The sequence below is a fragment of the Zerene cesonia genome, chromosome 14 (genome assembly GCF_012273895.1).
Source record: "Zerene cesonia ecotype Mississippi chromosome 14, Zerene_cesonia_1.1, whole genome shotgun sequence".
Taxonomy (NCBI): Eukaryota; Metazoa; Arthropoda; class Insecta; order Lepidoptera; family Pieridae; genus Zerene; species Zerene cesonia.
In genome coordinates this window covers 3889133-3907715 of record NC_052115.1, presented here as the reverse complement: position 1 = coordinate 3907715, position 18583 = coordinate 3889133, and the positions used below count along the sequence as shown (strand labels likewise).

The 18583-nt window shown below is 30.9% G+C and overlaps 2 protein-coding genes across 2 annotated transcripts; one reads left to right on the top strand and one right to left on the bottom strand.

Annotated features, from left to right (window-relative positions):
- Positions 1–8427: 8427 nt before the first annotated feature.
- Positions 8428–9342, top strand: LOC119831823. The gene is made up of 2 exons (XM_038355366.1): positions 8428–8771; positions 8839–9342. Exons 1-2 carry the CDS (start codon positions 8730–8732, stop codon positions 9202–9204), a joined length of 408 nt encoding a protein of 135 aa, XP_038211294.1. The 5' UTR covers positions 8428–8729; the 3' UTR covers positions 9205–9342.
- A 228-nt stretch (positions 9343–9570) lies between these two features.
- LOC119831825 lies at positions 9571–10656 on the bottom strand. Its single transcript, XM_038355368.1, has 2 exons — positions 10526–10656; positions 9571–9874 (listed from the first exon to the last, which is right to left on the bottom strand). Exons 1-2 carry the CDS (start codon positions 10556–10558, stop codon positions 9674–9676), a joined length of 234 nt encoding a protein of 77 aa, XP_038211296.1. The 5' UTR covers positions 10559–10656; the 3' UTR covers positions 9571–9673.
- Between the last annotated feature and the right edge of the window lie 7927 nt (positions 10657–18583).

Here is an 18583-nt window from a genome sequence, read left to right as displayed (position 1 = left end):
ACTAGCTACCGACAATACGGTAGTGAGGAACCGCTGACGCATTGTTATAACGAAATACATGACATATTTTATGTTTATCCGAAAGGTTTTACACTTTCAACTAATCTAGTTTAGAATAAATCCCAGTAAAAATGTTATAAAGGTCAATATTTGGATAAATTTGGAATCAATTTTTGGGGAACCCCTCATGGCTATCTCATTTGTCTTAGTTTAACATGGAGACCCTGTGACACTTAAGTTAAGAATTAGTATAATGCATAAAGGATATTAAGACTAAAGTATGGTTCTAAGAAAGTTAAAATGAAGAATATTAAGACTAAAATTCAATCGTTCTTTTTCGTTCAATAATATTATTGTATTGAGCTGTTGTAGGCGGAACATCGTTTGCCGAGTCAGCAAGTGAATTAAATAATTATCTATTAATAATTATATGTCGTCAAGAAAAGAAAATGTCGCGAAATTAAGAAAGAAATGAAGCATTGTATGATTACATCATCTAATGGATTTGTTTTGTAAATTCTGATATGATTAAGGAAGTATTTTTCCGACAAAACAACTATGAATGACTAATTCATACTCTTAATTACTTTATAATCTAAATTTAATAGATAGTATATTTTCTGATCTCTTCATAAAATTCCTCTCTTTTTAGAACAATTTGTAGAATACGCTAGAAATGAAAGTTCCTATACATTTTTTCGTGTGAAAATAAATACACAATTCATTATACATCAATAAAAATGAACGTATGGAATATTTGCGTTATACGTCCTAATGTTTAATTTTTGAGCAAAATCGCATTAGTAGTTTCTCGCAATGCCACTTTAGATACCAATGGTTAACATGACTACAATAAGTGCTACTACCAATATTTACATATATTCTATGGACGTCTTCATTCTATATTTAATTTTTATGATCAGTATTATGTATCAAAGAGAACTGTAAAATATATACCAATAGCGTATAAGCATATTTTTTTTGAAATAACGGTTGACTGAGCTTTTTAGTTTTTAAGGGGAAATGGATAAGGAAAAGATCTACGACTGAAAAGAAAGAATGGATTGGGAAACAGTACGAATAGGGTAAAATATCTACGGATTTATCCAAATTGAGGTACCGTTGCTCAACGGTACGTAGCGTATTTTCGAAACATTTGTGACGTAGTTAATGCTAATACGAAATTATAATGTATACTATAAATAACATATTGCATCTAAAATCTAGATTTGTTAATATATTTTTATTTTAAAATGATCGATTGATAGTTTCGCCATATGTACAAACAAATAGAAAAATACGAAAATTAAATTGACTGATTTTAACGTGTGAAGAGACCATTACATGCATGCTTTGTAAAGATGACAGAACTGATAGGATCAGCAAATTAATTAATATGCATGGACTGTCGCGATAATTAACAAAGTATTTATCATACAAGGATCTATTATTTAAATTGTTACGGAATCATGCCCTTCTCAAAGAAACAATCGTTAATACAACCAAACATTTCTATTGGCGCTCAATGTCGTATACTGTTTGAAGGAAACGAAAATTATATTTTCTTTCGACTTTATTATTCTTTGATCATTCAAAATTTAAATAGCAACATAAAAAAGATTACGATTTACTTTCGTCGTTGCCTGTACCTACAAAACTATGGCAATCTTAAATTTAAATAACATGCATTTATTAAATGCAATTTTGTATTATAAATTAGAAGCAGGAAAGTTTTATTTTATAACACAATTTATTCACTCTTATGATCTAACTACATATGGGTATTATTATGTCAGTATACTAGATTCGGCTTTGAGAAGGTTTCCCGGGCATTGAGAAAAATTTAATAACGCCATTTTCAACAAGAGGTAGAAATGGAGAGGTGCTATTTCTGTATGAAAAACTAAAAAAAAATTTAAATAGATCAAAGCCAACATCCTCTAAAGCAGTCAATAACGATCTTTTATAATTTATGTGATTAAGATTATATCTCAATCCTATCAAAATAGGTGAAAGGAAAGGAATAAGACTATAACATTTTTAGAATATAGTCACAAATTGGATGGGTGGCCAAGATTTTGCAGTTGTTTTTTGGCTTATTTGTATGGAACCCTTTCGTTTTTTTTTTTCATTTCACACAATTCAAATATAGTATATACCTATGCATATGATTGCGTAAAATTCTAATGATTTAGTTTACTACCTGCTTATTAGGGGTTTGCGGTTTTATAGGTTAATTACTTAATACATCTCACGCTAGACAAATTATTATATGAATTTGTGTGTGTATTTCGGTACTAACTCAAAAAGCATATACATTTTGTAACATGTATTTGGTATAAACGTTAGACTAGATTTGATAACTGAAACAATCGTAAATCGGGGAAAGATTCAACCATCCTTCCGATCGTCATTCAAAAACATATATACCTATAGATAAAACGTCACTTGTAAAAAGTGTCTCTATTACACCCAAAATATTTTTTTATAATTGTTGACAACCGAAACAAATTTTAATAATAATGACATTTATATTCCATGCATATTGTTCCCTATGCAGTAAAACCACAACTTTTCATCCGTCACATGAGACAAACAACGGGGATTAATATTCATTTGTACTCAGCATTTATAGTAGGAAATTTATTCACGTTATAAACCGTTGTTATCAAGTGCAAAGCATCTCCATTTGATTTATTACTTCTAAGCAATATAAAAAACTTAACTTTAGGCTGTATTTTTGCCCATATTCAACTAGATCGTTTTTAGTAATAGAAGTAGAATTAATTTTTTGGTTTATGCCCTATTTGTTTTATGCGTTTATTGATGTCAACTATTTTGGACCAATTCCGACGACGATAAATACGACATTTTTATATGATAAAATAAGAGATAAAAGGTTATTGAATTTATTCCAAGAAATGAACTAGCTTCCCCCGTGACGTTGTTCACGTATAACAAGGCTAAAAATATTGTTCATTATTAACATAAATAAATACTCCAAAAATGTTGTAGCGTATGTTACATTTTACGTTTGTTAGGATATAGCGCTTTCGTTAAAACAGTTTTGCAAAAATGGTCACTATCTCTTATACAATACCAAAATATCAATTTCCAATAGACGAAGATGGTACTGAATACGGATACGAAAACATTTTTGTTAATGTTAACATTATTTCCAAACATTTTTGTGACAAAAATGTTAAAGGTTATCTTAACACTGACTTGTGTGTTAACTCTGTAATAGCAGCATACATTGATTATTCGTTTATATCATTGTCGTCTTGCTTCGAGGAAAAACAATACATAATGTCCAAAATACTCGTACGTATTAATTTTTTACCGCTTTCTATATTTTATTTTTTTTGCATAACAAATTTTAATGTTTGGACAATCCTCCACCAAAAACTGTTATTAATTTGTGAAAGTATAAAATTAAAAAGGATAGTGTTATGAATCAAAGGACTTATCGTCTAAAAAGATCCTGAAAGCAATTACAAGCAACATAAATTAAAATGTATAAAATTATCAGTAATCTATTTTCGTAATTGGCAACTTGGTTTAGTCAGTAACATTAACGAATTTGTGAAAACTTTTGCTAATGCTCTATATTTAAGAAAATAATCATAAATCTCCTTAAATTGGCACATCCTTTTTCAATTAAATAAACGATCAGAGTTAGGTATTTATTTTCTTGTCAACTATTTGCTCTCACTTAGACACTTAACACAGTGTTGTGAGTGGAGTTTGCTAATTGTTTGAACAAGAACAATTTATCAACAGAATTATATATGTCCTTGATAATATTCGACTTCATTTGACTGGGACGTTTTCAGGTCACACTGTTCTTGGTTGCCCTTATTGGGTGTGTATTAGCACGTCCAGCACCTAGACGTAAGTATTCGTTATAAGTTATTTGATATAAATCTAAATTTATGCTTATATTATACCACTAAATTAAAATGCATATAACTCTATTTTATTTTCTCTATATCTCATTAATATATGCGGGGTTATCTCTGGAATAGTTGCAAATCTTAAAATACTTCCATTATATATATTTTATACAATATTGGAATCAAGAAATCGCCTCTCACGCGAATGCAGTCACGTCTTAGATAGATATCTAATGTATATATTAACATTACTTTATTTTATTCGCATTGCCAATTTTCTTACATGCATTTTACTTTAAATAACCCTTATTTATTCCATGTTTTAATGTAATAAGCGAGTACGACACGTATTAAAATTTAAACACCCGACAAACAAATTCAACGTTTTGACTATTTTATGAATTGAAAAGTTTATCGTAATTACTAATTCTGCATTTTCTTTTCTAGCTAACGATGACGGCGGTGAAGGTACTGTCACTCTGTTCTTAAATATTTGGTTCTCTTAGTTTAACCTAGTATGGTACATTATCTGTGGCGTTTGTGGCTAGTATTATATTTGTTTTTAAAGTAACCGTAAAAAAAGTATTCAAAACATAGTAGCTAAAAATTGTTTTTAAACAATTATCATTGCGTACAAACTATAGAATATTTTTGTTTGTAAGTATGTAGCATATTTTTTTTTTTTATCACGTATTGTTTATTTTGCAGTGCTTGTGAGTGATGGAGAGGGTCAAGGAGGTACGAGAAGTGTATTTTTAAATATTATAAATTTAGTAAATTAATTGTACATAAATATCAGATTAATAAATTAAACTTATTTTTTCAGTAAATGTGGTAGACAATGGAAATGATGGTATGTAAATAATTTATTAAAATTACTAGGTATAATGCTTTATAGTCGCTTCCCGCGTCTGTCGCTTTGTATGTAGATTAGATCTTTAAAACTACACAGGATCTTGACGGATTTTTTAATAAATAGAGTAATTTAAGAGGAAGGTTTGTATGTATCCAGGTTTAATCTATTAAATTATTCCGAATATATTTTAACGTGTGCGTAGCCGCTGGCAAAAGCTAGTATTTAATAATTGACTAGTAGTTATATTACAATTTGTTAGACATTACTTAATAGTTGATATGAATAATACATGCACATACTCCTATTATATTAAATGGAAATCTGATGAGATATAAATAATTAAATCAATTAAAATATTGCAATTTGCTGCAAATATGTCAATAGAATGTTTAAGGGTAGATCGATACTGTCCAGTCAGAAATTAGATATATAAATTCATGGTGATTAGCGATAATTATAATAATTATACATTAATAAGTAAGTAGGTTATGGGGCATATGATATATAGGTAGTGTAAGTTGGTTATCAGCCTTCTGTTTCTTGCCAGACTGCTTACAATCCTGCATGAGATATAATATCAATAGATTAAAATATTATCTATATATTTGACATTATTGTTACTGATGAAAGTAACTGAAAATTTGTCCATGAAGCAGTTATACGAATAAAACATTCACCTTAACTCAAAACGATACAAAAACTTTTGTTAGCAACATTATGAGTTGCGTTTTTTTAATTCTTATATATGAAGGATTATTGAATGCTTATGCATGTTTTTTCTGTTTCAGTGGTCGTGGTAGACAATGATGATTCAAGTATGTATATATTTTTTTCTTTATACAAGCTGTAAAAATACATTTTTAAATGAATCATTTTTGGTGCTAATTGTATATTTGCTTTTTTTTTAATTTCTCGACTTTTTTATTTATTTTTTTATATCATAGCGGGCAACTGGTCTGATGGTTCTCCTGATGGTAAGTGATCACCACTGCCCATGAACATTCGCAGAGGTAGTGCTTCAGCGGAATGCGCACCCGCTTTAAGGGGTAAGAGATAAGGAAAAGATTGGAAAGAAGGAATGGTGAGGTAAGGAGAAGCGTCAGGGAAGAAAGCGGGCCTCCGGGTCCTCTACTGACCGTACGAAAGACAATAGCATGCTATTATGTCAAGCTGGTTTTCTGTGGGGGTATGGTACTTCCCCGGTGCGAGCTTGCCGAATTCCTGCCGAAGCATGCTCGACTCTCACATAAAGTTTGACTTTGAAATATTTTAGACGTAAGAAATTGTTATAATTTTTATGAGAACCAGTTTTAGTTTATTTATTACATTCACTTCTATTTTGATCATAGCAACTAGCAGTCTCAAGGATCTACTACGATGGAAAATTGCAAAATTTTAGACTATGCAATGATGCACCCTATTAGATGAGCATGTTTCATTCTACGTCTTCGATAATAATTGCTTATGTCGCATCATACATAAATACATAATTGAACTAGAAATTATAAAAAATTTCCATGAAAGAACGATATTCAGACTGTTTGACTTAGAATATGAATTACGGGCGCCTTGAACATAAATTAAGTTTTTTTTTTCAGTAAACGTGGCTGATGGAGGTGAGTTATTTAATTACAAAAAAGTTTACATTAATACAGTTTGTTGAAATTTTAGTACCTACACATTTGAAAGATCCCAAAACTTAAGTATGATAATATATTAAAACAGTATAATTTTATAATATCATTTTAATTTTGAAATTGTGGTTGTGGTCCCATATAACTGGTTTTGCATACGTCGACTTAAATTTATAAATGATCTATAGCTTAAGTGTAATTACCCTTTGAGATCCTTAAAATAAAAAACTTATAGAAAATAAAAATAATTTCGTTACAATCATAATAATATACTTTAAAAATAATAAGAATAAGCAATATAGATATTTACCTATCTACTCTTAAGTCTATAAATCAAAATTAAAGATCCTTTTTTAATTACGTTTGAACAGAACAAAGTCATTAAAATAAAATCGTTCAAATGATTATCTTTTATATTCTGAATTCTAATAGTGAATTTTTTTCTTTTCAGTTGGTTGGGCCAGATCTTCATAATAGCGTGACAATAGAATATTATAAAATTTACTGCTTGTATAATATATAATAACATTGTAAATTTTTCATTCTGTTTATTTAACTGAACTATGACACCTCAAAATAACCATTATCATTTAATAATTTTATCAGGGACTGTATCTCTCCTACATAAATTATATATTATATAATATAAACACAGTACAGTTATAACTAATTATAGCTACACTACCTGCGCCCTGCGGTTTCACCCGCGTAAGAACGTATCCCGTAGGAATATAGCGATAAAAAGTTGCCTATATGTTATTCCAGTTGTCCAGCTATCTACGTAAAAAAATTCATTGCAATCGGTTCAGTAGTTTTTGTTTAAAGTGTAACAAACACACACATCCTTACAAACTTTCGCATTTATAATATTAGTAGATACGATTTTTTGCGCCTGTTGAAAAATACAAGAAATTTTGCTAGAATGTATTTTGGCTACACGGAAAGTGCTTAAAAACATTCAAAATCAAAATTGTAAAATGGTTAAAAACATGCATAAGGAATTAATTCCGTAAAAGATTAATCAAATTGGATGATGTGACTGTACTTGAATAGGCCAGTTCGCACCGGGAAGTACCACGTCGCCACAAAGCACAGGTGGAAAATAGTAGTTTCTCCTGTGCTCCGTACGGTGAGCGGGGAGCCCAAGGCCCGTTTCCTTTTCCTCACCCTTTCCAGTCCACTGCTTCTTTCCAATCGTTAATCTTTTCCTTACCCTTTTCCCCTTAAAAGCGTATTCGCAGAGACACTATTTCTGCGAATGGTCATGGGTGGTGGTTATCGCCCGTTTATTTGCCCGCTATGACAGAAAAGGATAAAACTATTTTGCGTATGAGCAAGTTATAAAATTCAAAATTTAAGTAATAGCAATAATAGTATATTAAAATTTATTGTTTGAAGAAGCTTTCATTTAAGATTGTGACTATGTTTTCACATTCGAGATAGATTGTTTTTAAATCAAGATAATATTAGTATTTCTACATAACATCTATGATAAATAATATACGCTGTACCTATTTACTCCTCAAACGTCTGGACTTAATTAATTCAGATTACACATAGTCCAGTAGTAGTAAAAACAGTAGCTAGTTTTTATCTCAACCGGCTTGTTTTTGAAGTCTATCAAATATCCTATTAACTGAACTGTCAGGATTTGTTTATTAATATATTTTTAGAAAAAATTTTGGGCGAATAAGTAAGAAGATGATTAATTAATGTTTCTGTCCATGTGATCATAATTTTAAACATTAACAAACATAAATACATCAAAATTTTTTAGAGTTTTTATAAATACATCAAAATTTTTTAGAGGTTTCAATTTTTTCTTGTTTAGAGTTTATTTATTTTATTTGAAAATTAAAATAGAAGTAGTTACGTATTTACAAGAATTGTAATCAGTGTATCACGTGTTTATTTACTACGTAGTAAAACAATTGATACAATACTTATAGTAGGTAGTAAGGTTTCTCAGGAAGAAATATTGCAAATCGAGCTGACTTATTTCTTGTATTGTTATGAAATATAATGACTAATTAGAAACGGAAAAATATCATTTAGTTACAGCAGTTTTCATTGTACATCGTGCGATAGCGTGTTTTATTTCTGCATTTTATCTTAACTGTGACTTTTGCCATTCAATAAAAACTACATTATCAGTAAATCGGTAATAAATTCAATTAGGTCCCATTGTACCGATGAGACCTCAATCAATCCAATGACGTCACACACTAAAAGAGTTACAACTGGCTTTAATTGAGTCCAACGATGACAGAGCGCTCGCCAGCGGCTGTTTCATTCTCGTATGCATCACTCGTGTTATACTAAACGCTAAAATATAATATAAAAATGTCCACTTTCCTGGCAGGCTTCATAAGCGCATTGATTCTGGTGAGTCATTTCTAATACGCAACAAGTTATAATCTTTCGACACCACTAACATTGACATTATTTTCAGGCCATTATCGTGGTAATATTTATTGCGTATTGCATGTTCTGTAAAGAGAGACATAAGTCTGAGCGTTTCCAATATGACATATCAGATATACGACAAAAAAATATAGAAATAGCGCAAGAGCAAGAACAAGAAACCAAGGCTAAAGAAGAGGTCACGGCGGGTATATTTATTCTGCCACGGAAGAGACATAAAGAAGACTACAGTTATCAAAAAAGACCGGATTATCCTGAGGGTCCAGTACCGATGATCGAACCAAGAACTGATAAACTGATTGATATATTAAACGAGACCTCTCCTGGAACTGAGAGTCGTAAATGCGTTGAATTCCATCTCGACCCAGATGTGCCGTACCACAGTGACGTTTGAAGCTGTTTGTTGTGTAACCAGTATTGTTGAATTACAATAAGCAAGGTTTACATTGATGTCGTATTTACTTTATATCTCACTTTGTAACGCCTGTGTATGTTAAGATTTTTTTCCATTAAATGACGTAATGTATTGTTATATTTTATTTAATTTTCCATTACACTCACAGCAATATTATGCATTAAACATATAGTCGTATTGTATTAAAATGACATAAATAATGTTCAAGATAAAATTTCAAAGGTCGAATTTCAAGGTATCTACAAGGTATATTTCTTATTATTTAACAAATATTATATTTGACTCTTAATCACAATTATTTCATTTCTGTTTACAAAATAGTGTTAGTGAATAAAAGTTTATACATAAAATTACACTTAGCTTTATTAGGAACGTAAGATAAGAAAATAAGACTTAAAAACAATTTAATCTAGTCCCGTGTCCGCAAGGTTAATTAGACTTATACACATTATTGAGTCAAGTCTTTAACTCCGTCAGCCACTTTGCCAAATACGCTCTTCTCAGTGGGTTTAAAAACATGGACAACGGCATCGCCCGCATCGCTGATGGTTCGGACCACTTCGTCCCATGCGTTCTTCATGCTGTCCATTACATCACGTTTATTACGATATTCAGAGTCTGAGGGCAGAGCTGACACAAATGCAATAATCTGGAAACAAATACAAATAACAATACTATAATAATTACTCGTTTTAAAATATTCCTTGCATATAGACAGACGCACAGACGCACAGACACAACAGCACACCTATGGTCATATCTACTGTAGATATGTATTGATTTTAGATGGCCATTCCTAACAGTTTTTTCTTCAAGTAAAATGTGACTACATTTAACGTTTAACTTATATACTTATAAGTTAAACGTTATATATCAACTTTGTCAAAATCTTCCCAGTGGTATTACGAAATTAGCTACATACAAACAGACAAACAGGAAAAATATAAACCATTGTTTTCAGATCATTTATACAGATCAGAGCCCGCTAACTTATCTATCACAAAACCTTACAATTTGCGACTTTGGCTCAATACTTATTGAGTACCTGCACATAATTGTATTGTGAAATATGATTATATTTGTGATATCTTTACTATATAAAGTTTTTGTGTTACTTGTTCTAATAAAGTAGCTTTCATAGCTTCTTCGTGGACTTCAAGTAGTTGCACAATAAGAAATAGACAATAGATTTTGTAAATACAGATAGTATCGCTGACGTACATGCCTACATTAACCCATACGCTAAATACTACATCAATTTAAACTAAAATCGACAATATTCACATAGAATTGTACTTACAAGGCATATGAAGATTGTGACTCGCGAATGCATATTGGAGGATAAATGTTTTGATGTTCAGGAATGTACTATGCCTGTATCACAAAGGATGTTTACAATCCAGAGATCTAACTCCTACTGGGTTAAGAATGAACAGGAAGGTTTAAATTTACTTTGGCTACGCACGTGTGTCATTGTAATCATTGTATCAACCAAATATCACAATGAGTCCAAGGGATGTACGAAATGAAAATTCCAAACAATATGTAAAGAATTTTATGCAGCTAAAAAATTTTTTAAATAATTAATAACTCATAGAAAAATATTTAATCACAACAGGACTCATGGTTCTACGGGAATAATTCGATGGTGAACATGACATCGCGTTCCCAATACTGAAACACTCAATAACTCTCTTAGAATCTTAGAACTACTGTTAATGCTTTACAGATTTTTAATTACCATTTCGATATCTTATAACTAAGATGTTTTAATGACATTGTATGTAGGACTACAGTTAATTTATGAGTTAATTTAAAATTTGTGGCATTATTAAAAAAAAATAAAAAATGAGTATTGTGTCTTTAAAATTAAACAAAGACAGATTTGAAATTCAGAATTGTTATTAACGCGAAACTAGCTATGTTCATTAACCGACATTTTCTATGTTCTAGCTAAGGGAGCGTGCAATCAGGCACAAGGAACTAAAGGAAAGCTATATTCTCTTTACCATAAATTATTAATTTTCTTATTATATTTCCTCTGTTTTAAACTTAAATTCAACATCAAAATTCATTTCAACTTAAATTCCTATTTAATATGACGTTCGTATTCGTAAGTCAAAGTACCTACACGATATAACGTTCTAAAAACGGTAAAATCAGGTTATACTAGACTGGTAACCTAAGACATGAAGGCCTATAGTTCATAAAGCTAGATAAGGAACCGGTTATTAAGTCATATTTGGCTGCTCCATTGTGATATATAGTGTATGGTATGGTGTGTATTGTTGGTGCTGGTTCCTTGTAAAACTCTTAGGCCCAATCTTATATTTATCCCTTTTTGAAAAATTATTAAGGGGTCAAGTTTTTTCTTAGTTAAAAGAAATCGAGCATGAGGACCACTGAGCCAGTGGTCCTCCTCGGACTTGAAATGTTTAAGTAGGGGCTCGAAACTCGCATGTGGATAACATAACAACTGTTTAAAACGTTGAAGGAAAACATCGTAAGGGAACCGGAATGTCCAAGTATCAAAAAGTTCGAATACATGTGACATTTGCAAACCTATACTTATCCAGCGTAGTGGATTAGGGATTCAGGCCCTCATAGGAGTCAGGTGACACAGTCAGAATGGGGGAACATGTATGGGCTGATGATAATGTTGATTTTTTTAGTAGTCGAACCGACAGCTTTCATATATAATCGAAAGCACATATTGCACTATCAATCCCAATTATTAAGAATAGCACTTTACGTGGTAAATAATTATGTAACGTAGTGTAGGTACTTATCATTCGCAATATAATTTACATCACTATCGATGACATAGGTAATTCACGGTGCATTATCAAGCCGCGCTTAGCTCAGTAGATGGAACCAATATATTGAATTACTAACAGTGACTAGGCACATAGTAACAATTTTTTTATAAAAACGAGTTGAGTTTTTATAGAACAAATTTTTCTTCCATTATGATAGCTGTGATTTAGCTTGACTATGCATGCATATATGCGAAAGTAATATAACATAGTAAGAATTGTACTGTGTTTTGGAGAAAAGAAACTAAATCTATAGATATTAAGATTAATTGCTGCTTGTTATTAGAATATAATAAACTGCTACAAAGTATTATTTCTTATATATTCCTCTAGTTGATACTCAGCTGTCTAAAGATATTTCTGCAAATATAAGATATATAAATAAATATCGTTTTCCTCATAAGAATGTGTCGATGTCATCCCCAGGAATATTAAATTGAATAATCGGTACCTACCGGAGGCAACACTTATGAGGCTGTCGCAGCGATAATATCACAAAATAATAATCAAGAAATTGAAGAAGGATCTTTATTGGACAGTAAAAATGTTATTATCTCCATACATTTGTTAATAGTATGTTTTATAAAATAGTATTCCAATTATACTTCTTTTGTGATATATTCCGATTATGTTGAATGGGAATTGAATTGTGTTTTTTTTATTTTTTTTTATTTTTATGTCACAGTCGGCAATGGAGCTGGTGGGTCGCCTGATGTTAAGCGCTACCACCGCCCATGAACATTTATAGAGCCATAAGGTCCATTGCAAACCTTACGCCTCTACAAATGGATTGCCGACTTTTTGGGAAGGGATTAAGAAAGGATTGGCGAGAGAACACAGGAGAATGCTATTTCACGCCGGTCTTCTGTGGGGGTGTGGAACTTCCCCAGTGCTGGCCCAATTCGTGCCGAAGCGTGCTCGACTACCACATATAATTTAATGTTTAATTAGATTTAGTACTACCAATCGTAGATCTACTATTATACAATAACAAATGAATATGTACTCTTTAATTTAATAGTAATATATAAAGTTGAAATATGCAGTCATCCAAAAGTTTTGCCAAAAAACTTCTTTATATCTCTCCATACTTTGTTCAATTGGTTTGTAGGTACGTTCACATGTACTTTTGTAGGTTTTCTCTTGGTAGATGATATTTTGTGCGGCTTTGAAGTAACTTTACTGTGTATAACGTCCAACATAATTGCCTAAAATATAAAAATTCATGTACATATGAATTATAGCAATGATATAGAATATGGTGGTGATAAAACATTTTTCTAGATTCTAGGTTCTAGTCTAGACTGAAAATATTTACAATTGTCTACTATCTCTGGTAGGACGTATTAATTAAGAATAAAAAAAACAAGAAGTACTATATATATTATTTATTACTTATAATATGTAATTTATCTATCGCGGTTTCCCTGAATTACTCAATTGCCATCGAAGAAGGGTAATGTTTTTCGTTATATTAGAATTGTCGTAGCAGTATCACCAGACATCTGGTAGTAACATCTAATGTATACAATTCTCTCGAAACCGCTGGACTGATCCTCATAAAATTTTATGCACGTATCGGGTTTGGCTGAAAATCGGTTAACGTCTATTTTTCCCTAAATGAGTATGGTAAGGAAGAAAAACGTTTGCCGGGTCAGCTAATGGCCTATATAAATTAACAGTATGGCGTCCGCAAATTAGAAAATACTAGCTCGGTTGTTATTTTTATACAATAACTAATACAAATACCACAGATAACATAATACTGTAGCTATTAAAATATAACTGAACAGTTAGCAGTCTGACTTAATTTTCTTAATAATGATAGTTTCTTTGTTAATATGTACGTTGAAACTCGACGATATCCAAAATGTAACTGGCATATATATAAATTATATTTTGCGCAATATTTCCAAAACTTCGAATTTAAACTTATTGAATTTTTTGCAACATATGCATTATAATAAATATAAATGTATGTCTAAATAATTTAAAAATATATTACTTGCCAATAATAAAACTATCACGAGAAGCCTTTTCATATCTCATCTAAACCCGCTATCTTTGAACAGTGATCAGAAATAAAAATCATTGAAATTTCAATCACACGGTGCATTACAAATTATGATTAGGAAATAATACTTTCGTCTCGATCTATACATCATATTATATGTGATTGTGTAGCTGTCTTTTGCAAAATGCTTTTAAATTTGTTGTACAACTTAAAGTTAAATCAAATACAGTCCAAGAATGACGAGTATTATAATAAGTTTGCATCATGCCAGTTTGTACGCGCCTAGATATCATCCCATACAAAATCTTAACAATCAATCTGATTTAAAAAAATACTATACACCTTTATAATATTATATTAAACCTACTTGTTGGTGTTGCGAATAAATTTGAATGTTTCTTGGATAAAAGATAACAATTCAAATGACATCAAACAGGATACCTTGTCAAGTAAGTGACTTGATAACTTTGTATAATCACATTCAGTGGTATTTTGAAATAATTTTGTTTTCCTTTATATGCTCTTCTAATGATCGGTTTATTGTGAACGCGATATGCAATCTATATATATTACAGTCCCTAACCTACTCCTCAGTACTAACACAAAATCAACAATGTCTACCAAGGTGAGAAACACACAAAGTTTAAATATTTTTTTAGGTTATAACGAATAATTCCAGTCAAAATTATGTGTTATAGAGCTTTCAAAGTAATTGTCTAAATAAAATCAAGGTCATCTGTTTAATTAGTTGATTTTTTATAGAGGCGTAGGTACCATTACCATTTCATTCAGAACACGTAAACTAAAAAGGTTTATTAATGTTGTATTTTCTTGTGTTTGGTTTCACGCGAGTATTATACATTTAGAGCGTGTCTCCCCGTGACCACGCTCGCTGTAAAGTGTTCGAAACGTCGGGTTAATAATATAATGAATAAATCGCGTTTAAAATCCGTTGAAAAGTTTTTAATTTCTAAATTTATTAATGTTCTTAGACAGACCTGAGTTATATATGTATAATCTATGTATCTATCTATATGTGTAGAATACTTGCTCGAAACTTCGTTGACCCATTTTCAAACTAAATTATAGCCTATATGCTGCTGAAGACAGAAAATGTGTCCAGAAGTTTTTCGGGACAGGCAACAGACAGACAAACAGAATTTTCTTTTTCAACTCTTCTACAGTTTCATTATATGAATGCACAGTTTATTACCTATAAAACTAGACCACGCACAAAGTAGTAGGACAACATACTTTGTGAATACACCGCACCCGAACGTACATTTTCCTATTAAGGCAAAATAGAGCAAGGTCTTGTACTCATATTGTTATCTATTAGATAAAAATTTAACGCTGTTCATGACGCATAAGCTTAGATGCGCTTTAGACAGACGTCTTATGTTGAAATTAATACAAAACGAAATATAGAATAATTAAATCAGAAATAGGTACTAACACGAATAGACATTCAACTATACGCTTACCACTTCTAAGATTTCCTAATCACGTCTTATGAACTTTATTATTTTTTCTATTGCAGTTCATTCTCGTCACCATAGCGGCTTTGATCGTCGCACAGATGGGCAGTGTGAGCTGCGGTCGTATTCGCAGACAGGACGAATCAAAAGGCGGGGATAACATTGGAGAATCAACCAACGCGGTCGCTGGTTCCGATTCTTTCATAAGCAACATCGGTCAACTGTTTGGAAACATGCCTTCCAATCCGACGGATATTATGGCGGTGTTTTCGAATTTTTTCAAAAACGTACCCCAGCAGTTGAATAAATCTTAAACCGTAATTGACGTACCATACGTTCATTCTACATAATATTGTTATATTGTTACATGAATCATAATAAATCCAAATTTAAATAGGTGTACTGTTTTTATTTAATAGTTTATTATCTTGACAACCATTAATCAGACAGTTTGTAGTACAATGACTTTGTACATATTTACACTATTTACTACAGGGAGGAACATCGTTATTTTAAAATGAATAACTCAATGAAAAAGCAATATTGTTTGTGCATACATATTTAAAAAATACTGTTAGTGTATAGACCTGTATAGCAAGTAATAAAAATTCACTTACAGGTATATTTATCTGTTTATCAAACAAATTATATTGAGTGCAGTTGAGTTTATTTATTACTAATGATAATAATTATTTCAAGCTATATAAAGCCTTAAGTTTTCCTTCATTTCAGTTACTTGAGTATTCAATATTGTGATAAAGTTTTAATAACACTTGTTGCAAAATGTCTCCTAACGTGAGTCTTATTATTATTATTTTTTTACTTTATTTTGTTTATTGATCATGATGATCGATAATAAAATAATAACAATAAAATAACCGCCTTCCAATAATAAAAGAAAGTCAAGTTGAAATCGGTGCCCAAACATTTAAAACATAAACAAAAGATTTTCATTTATTCGGTTCAATACGGCAGTGTTTAGTTCAAAATCAAACCCGCCTTAAAAAGTAAAAAACTTATTAAAATTTTTAAATAGATTTTTGTAAAAAAGCACCTTTCTGTCAAATGGAGTTCCAAGTGAGATTAAATATGTACTTATTTACAAGCTATTTTCTGAATGTTATGTTATGTACTATGTTTTGTTCATTAATTATTAGCATACACGCTCCTTTTTACTTTGTAAATAACTCAGTTCGTAGTTATTATGCCTTTTTTATTATTTCTAGATGACCCGAATGTTCATTCTCGTCTGTTGCATTTCGATTGCATATGCTGGTATAACTAGATTCAAAAGAAATAGCAGTGGAACAAGCTATCCCAGTGGAGGCCGAAATCAACAAAACAATAATGAGCAAGGTGATTCAAGTAACCTCGGTCCTAATTCTTCGGCTAATGCTGTTTCCGCCAAAGATTCAGCGGTCAACAATATTGGCCAAATAGTCGCTGACATTGATGTAAAACCTCCTAGAAGGAGTTGATTCATTGCTTATGAATTGTAATAAAATTAAAACACTTCAGCTTTCCAAATCACATAAATGTGTTTCGTTATGTAAACAATTGCTTGAATAAATATCTAAATGAAATTACGATTTGTTATTTCTGTACACACTCAAACTGAGTAAGAATTTATTAAACATAAATAATAACGTACGTAATTGTACGCATTGGGTCCTAATGTGTGTGACTTTTATCTTCTGCCGATGTAGACTGTAGACCGTAGACTGTAGACTGCCGAGTAGGGACTTATACACACTAATGTTATGAAGAATAAAATTTCGTTTTTTGTATGTTTGTAACGTTTTCACGCAAATACCACTGGACCAATTGCAATAACCCAGAGGCTATATACAAGTATGTACCACGAGCGAAGCCGGGGCGAACAGCTAGTGTGGAATAATACATTGCTACTTGGCTGCGTTAAATAAAATAAAGGACATACAATGATAACCACCTTAGTGTGTAAGCCACCAAGCCCGACATTACAACAAGTGATGCATTTATTTATTTATCAAATCAAAATTAAGACTTCGAGGGCTTTATGTTCTTGTACCAGTTATTAAATATAATGAAGAAATCTTCCGGATTTTTAGGAATATTTCCAATAATTGGAATATTATCTGTGCCAGAATCTTCTGTATCAAAATTTATTAGCACAATGGGCGTATCCATTTCTTCTTCCTCGACCGGCATGCTGAAGACATGAAGCATGCAGGCGGTGAATACGATTGCAATGATAATCTGAATAACAAACATTTTAATTAATATGACACGTGTTTACACTTACAAAAGAAAGACACAACAATTTACTTTAATTAGTTGGTAAATTTATTCTCTTTCTTCATCAATTATCTAAACACTTGTACCTATCGACATAATTTTATCATGTTTATTACTTTTATTTATCTACTTATTACAAAATAAAACTTACAGTTAATACAATTGTAGTAGAAATAAACCAAAAAATAATGGTAAAAAAAAAGTTTTCACATATAATGTTTGTACTAATATATATAAATCACATGTCACTTTGTTTGACTCCTAAACTACTCAACAGATTTAATCAAATTTACACGCCATGTGCAGTTAATCCAACTTCTAATTATATACTTATAATAAAAGATAGGATAGTTTATATTATTTCAATTACAATAAACGACGATCCAAGTGGAGCCGAGGATTGCAGCTAGTATAGTAAAATTTTTAATTTCATAAAGCATTATAACTTAAAAAATATATATACAGCAATGATTAAAAGCATTAAATCGTCAAAATTTATCTACCCTATATTGAGGTATTTACCTTAGAAACCATTGTGAGTTAAATGCGGCTTTCAAGAAAATGAATGCTTGTCATTGAATGGTTCATAATATATAGTCTACAAAACTTTATCATAGCTTTTATGTGTAGTACTAAACACATATTATGTTAAAGATTAGGCTATTCTAAAAGTAATTATTTTGTTATCTATCTATACAAAATGGTTTCTACAAAGGTAAGTTTGAAAGCATTTTTCATTATTAAATGTAACAAGTTTAACTATTTTATTAGCA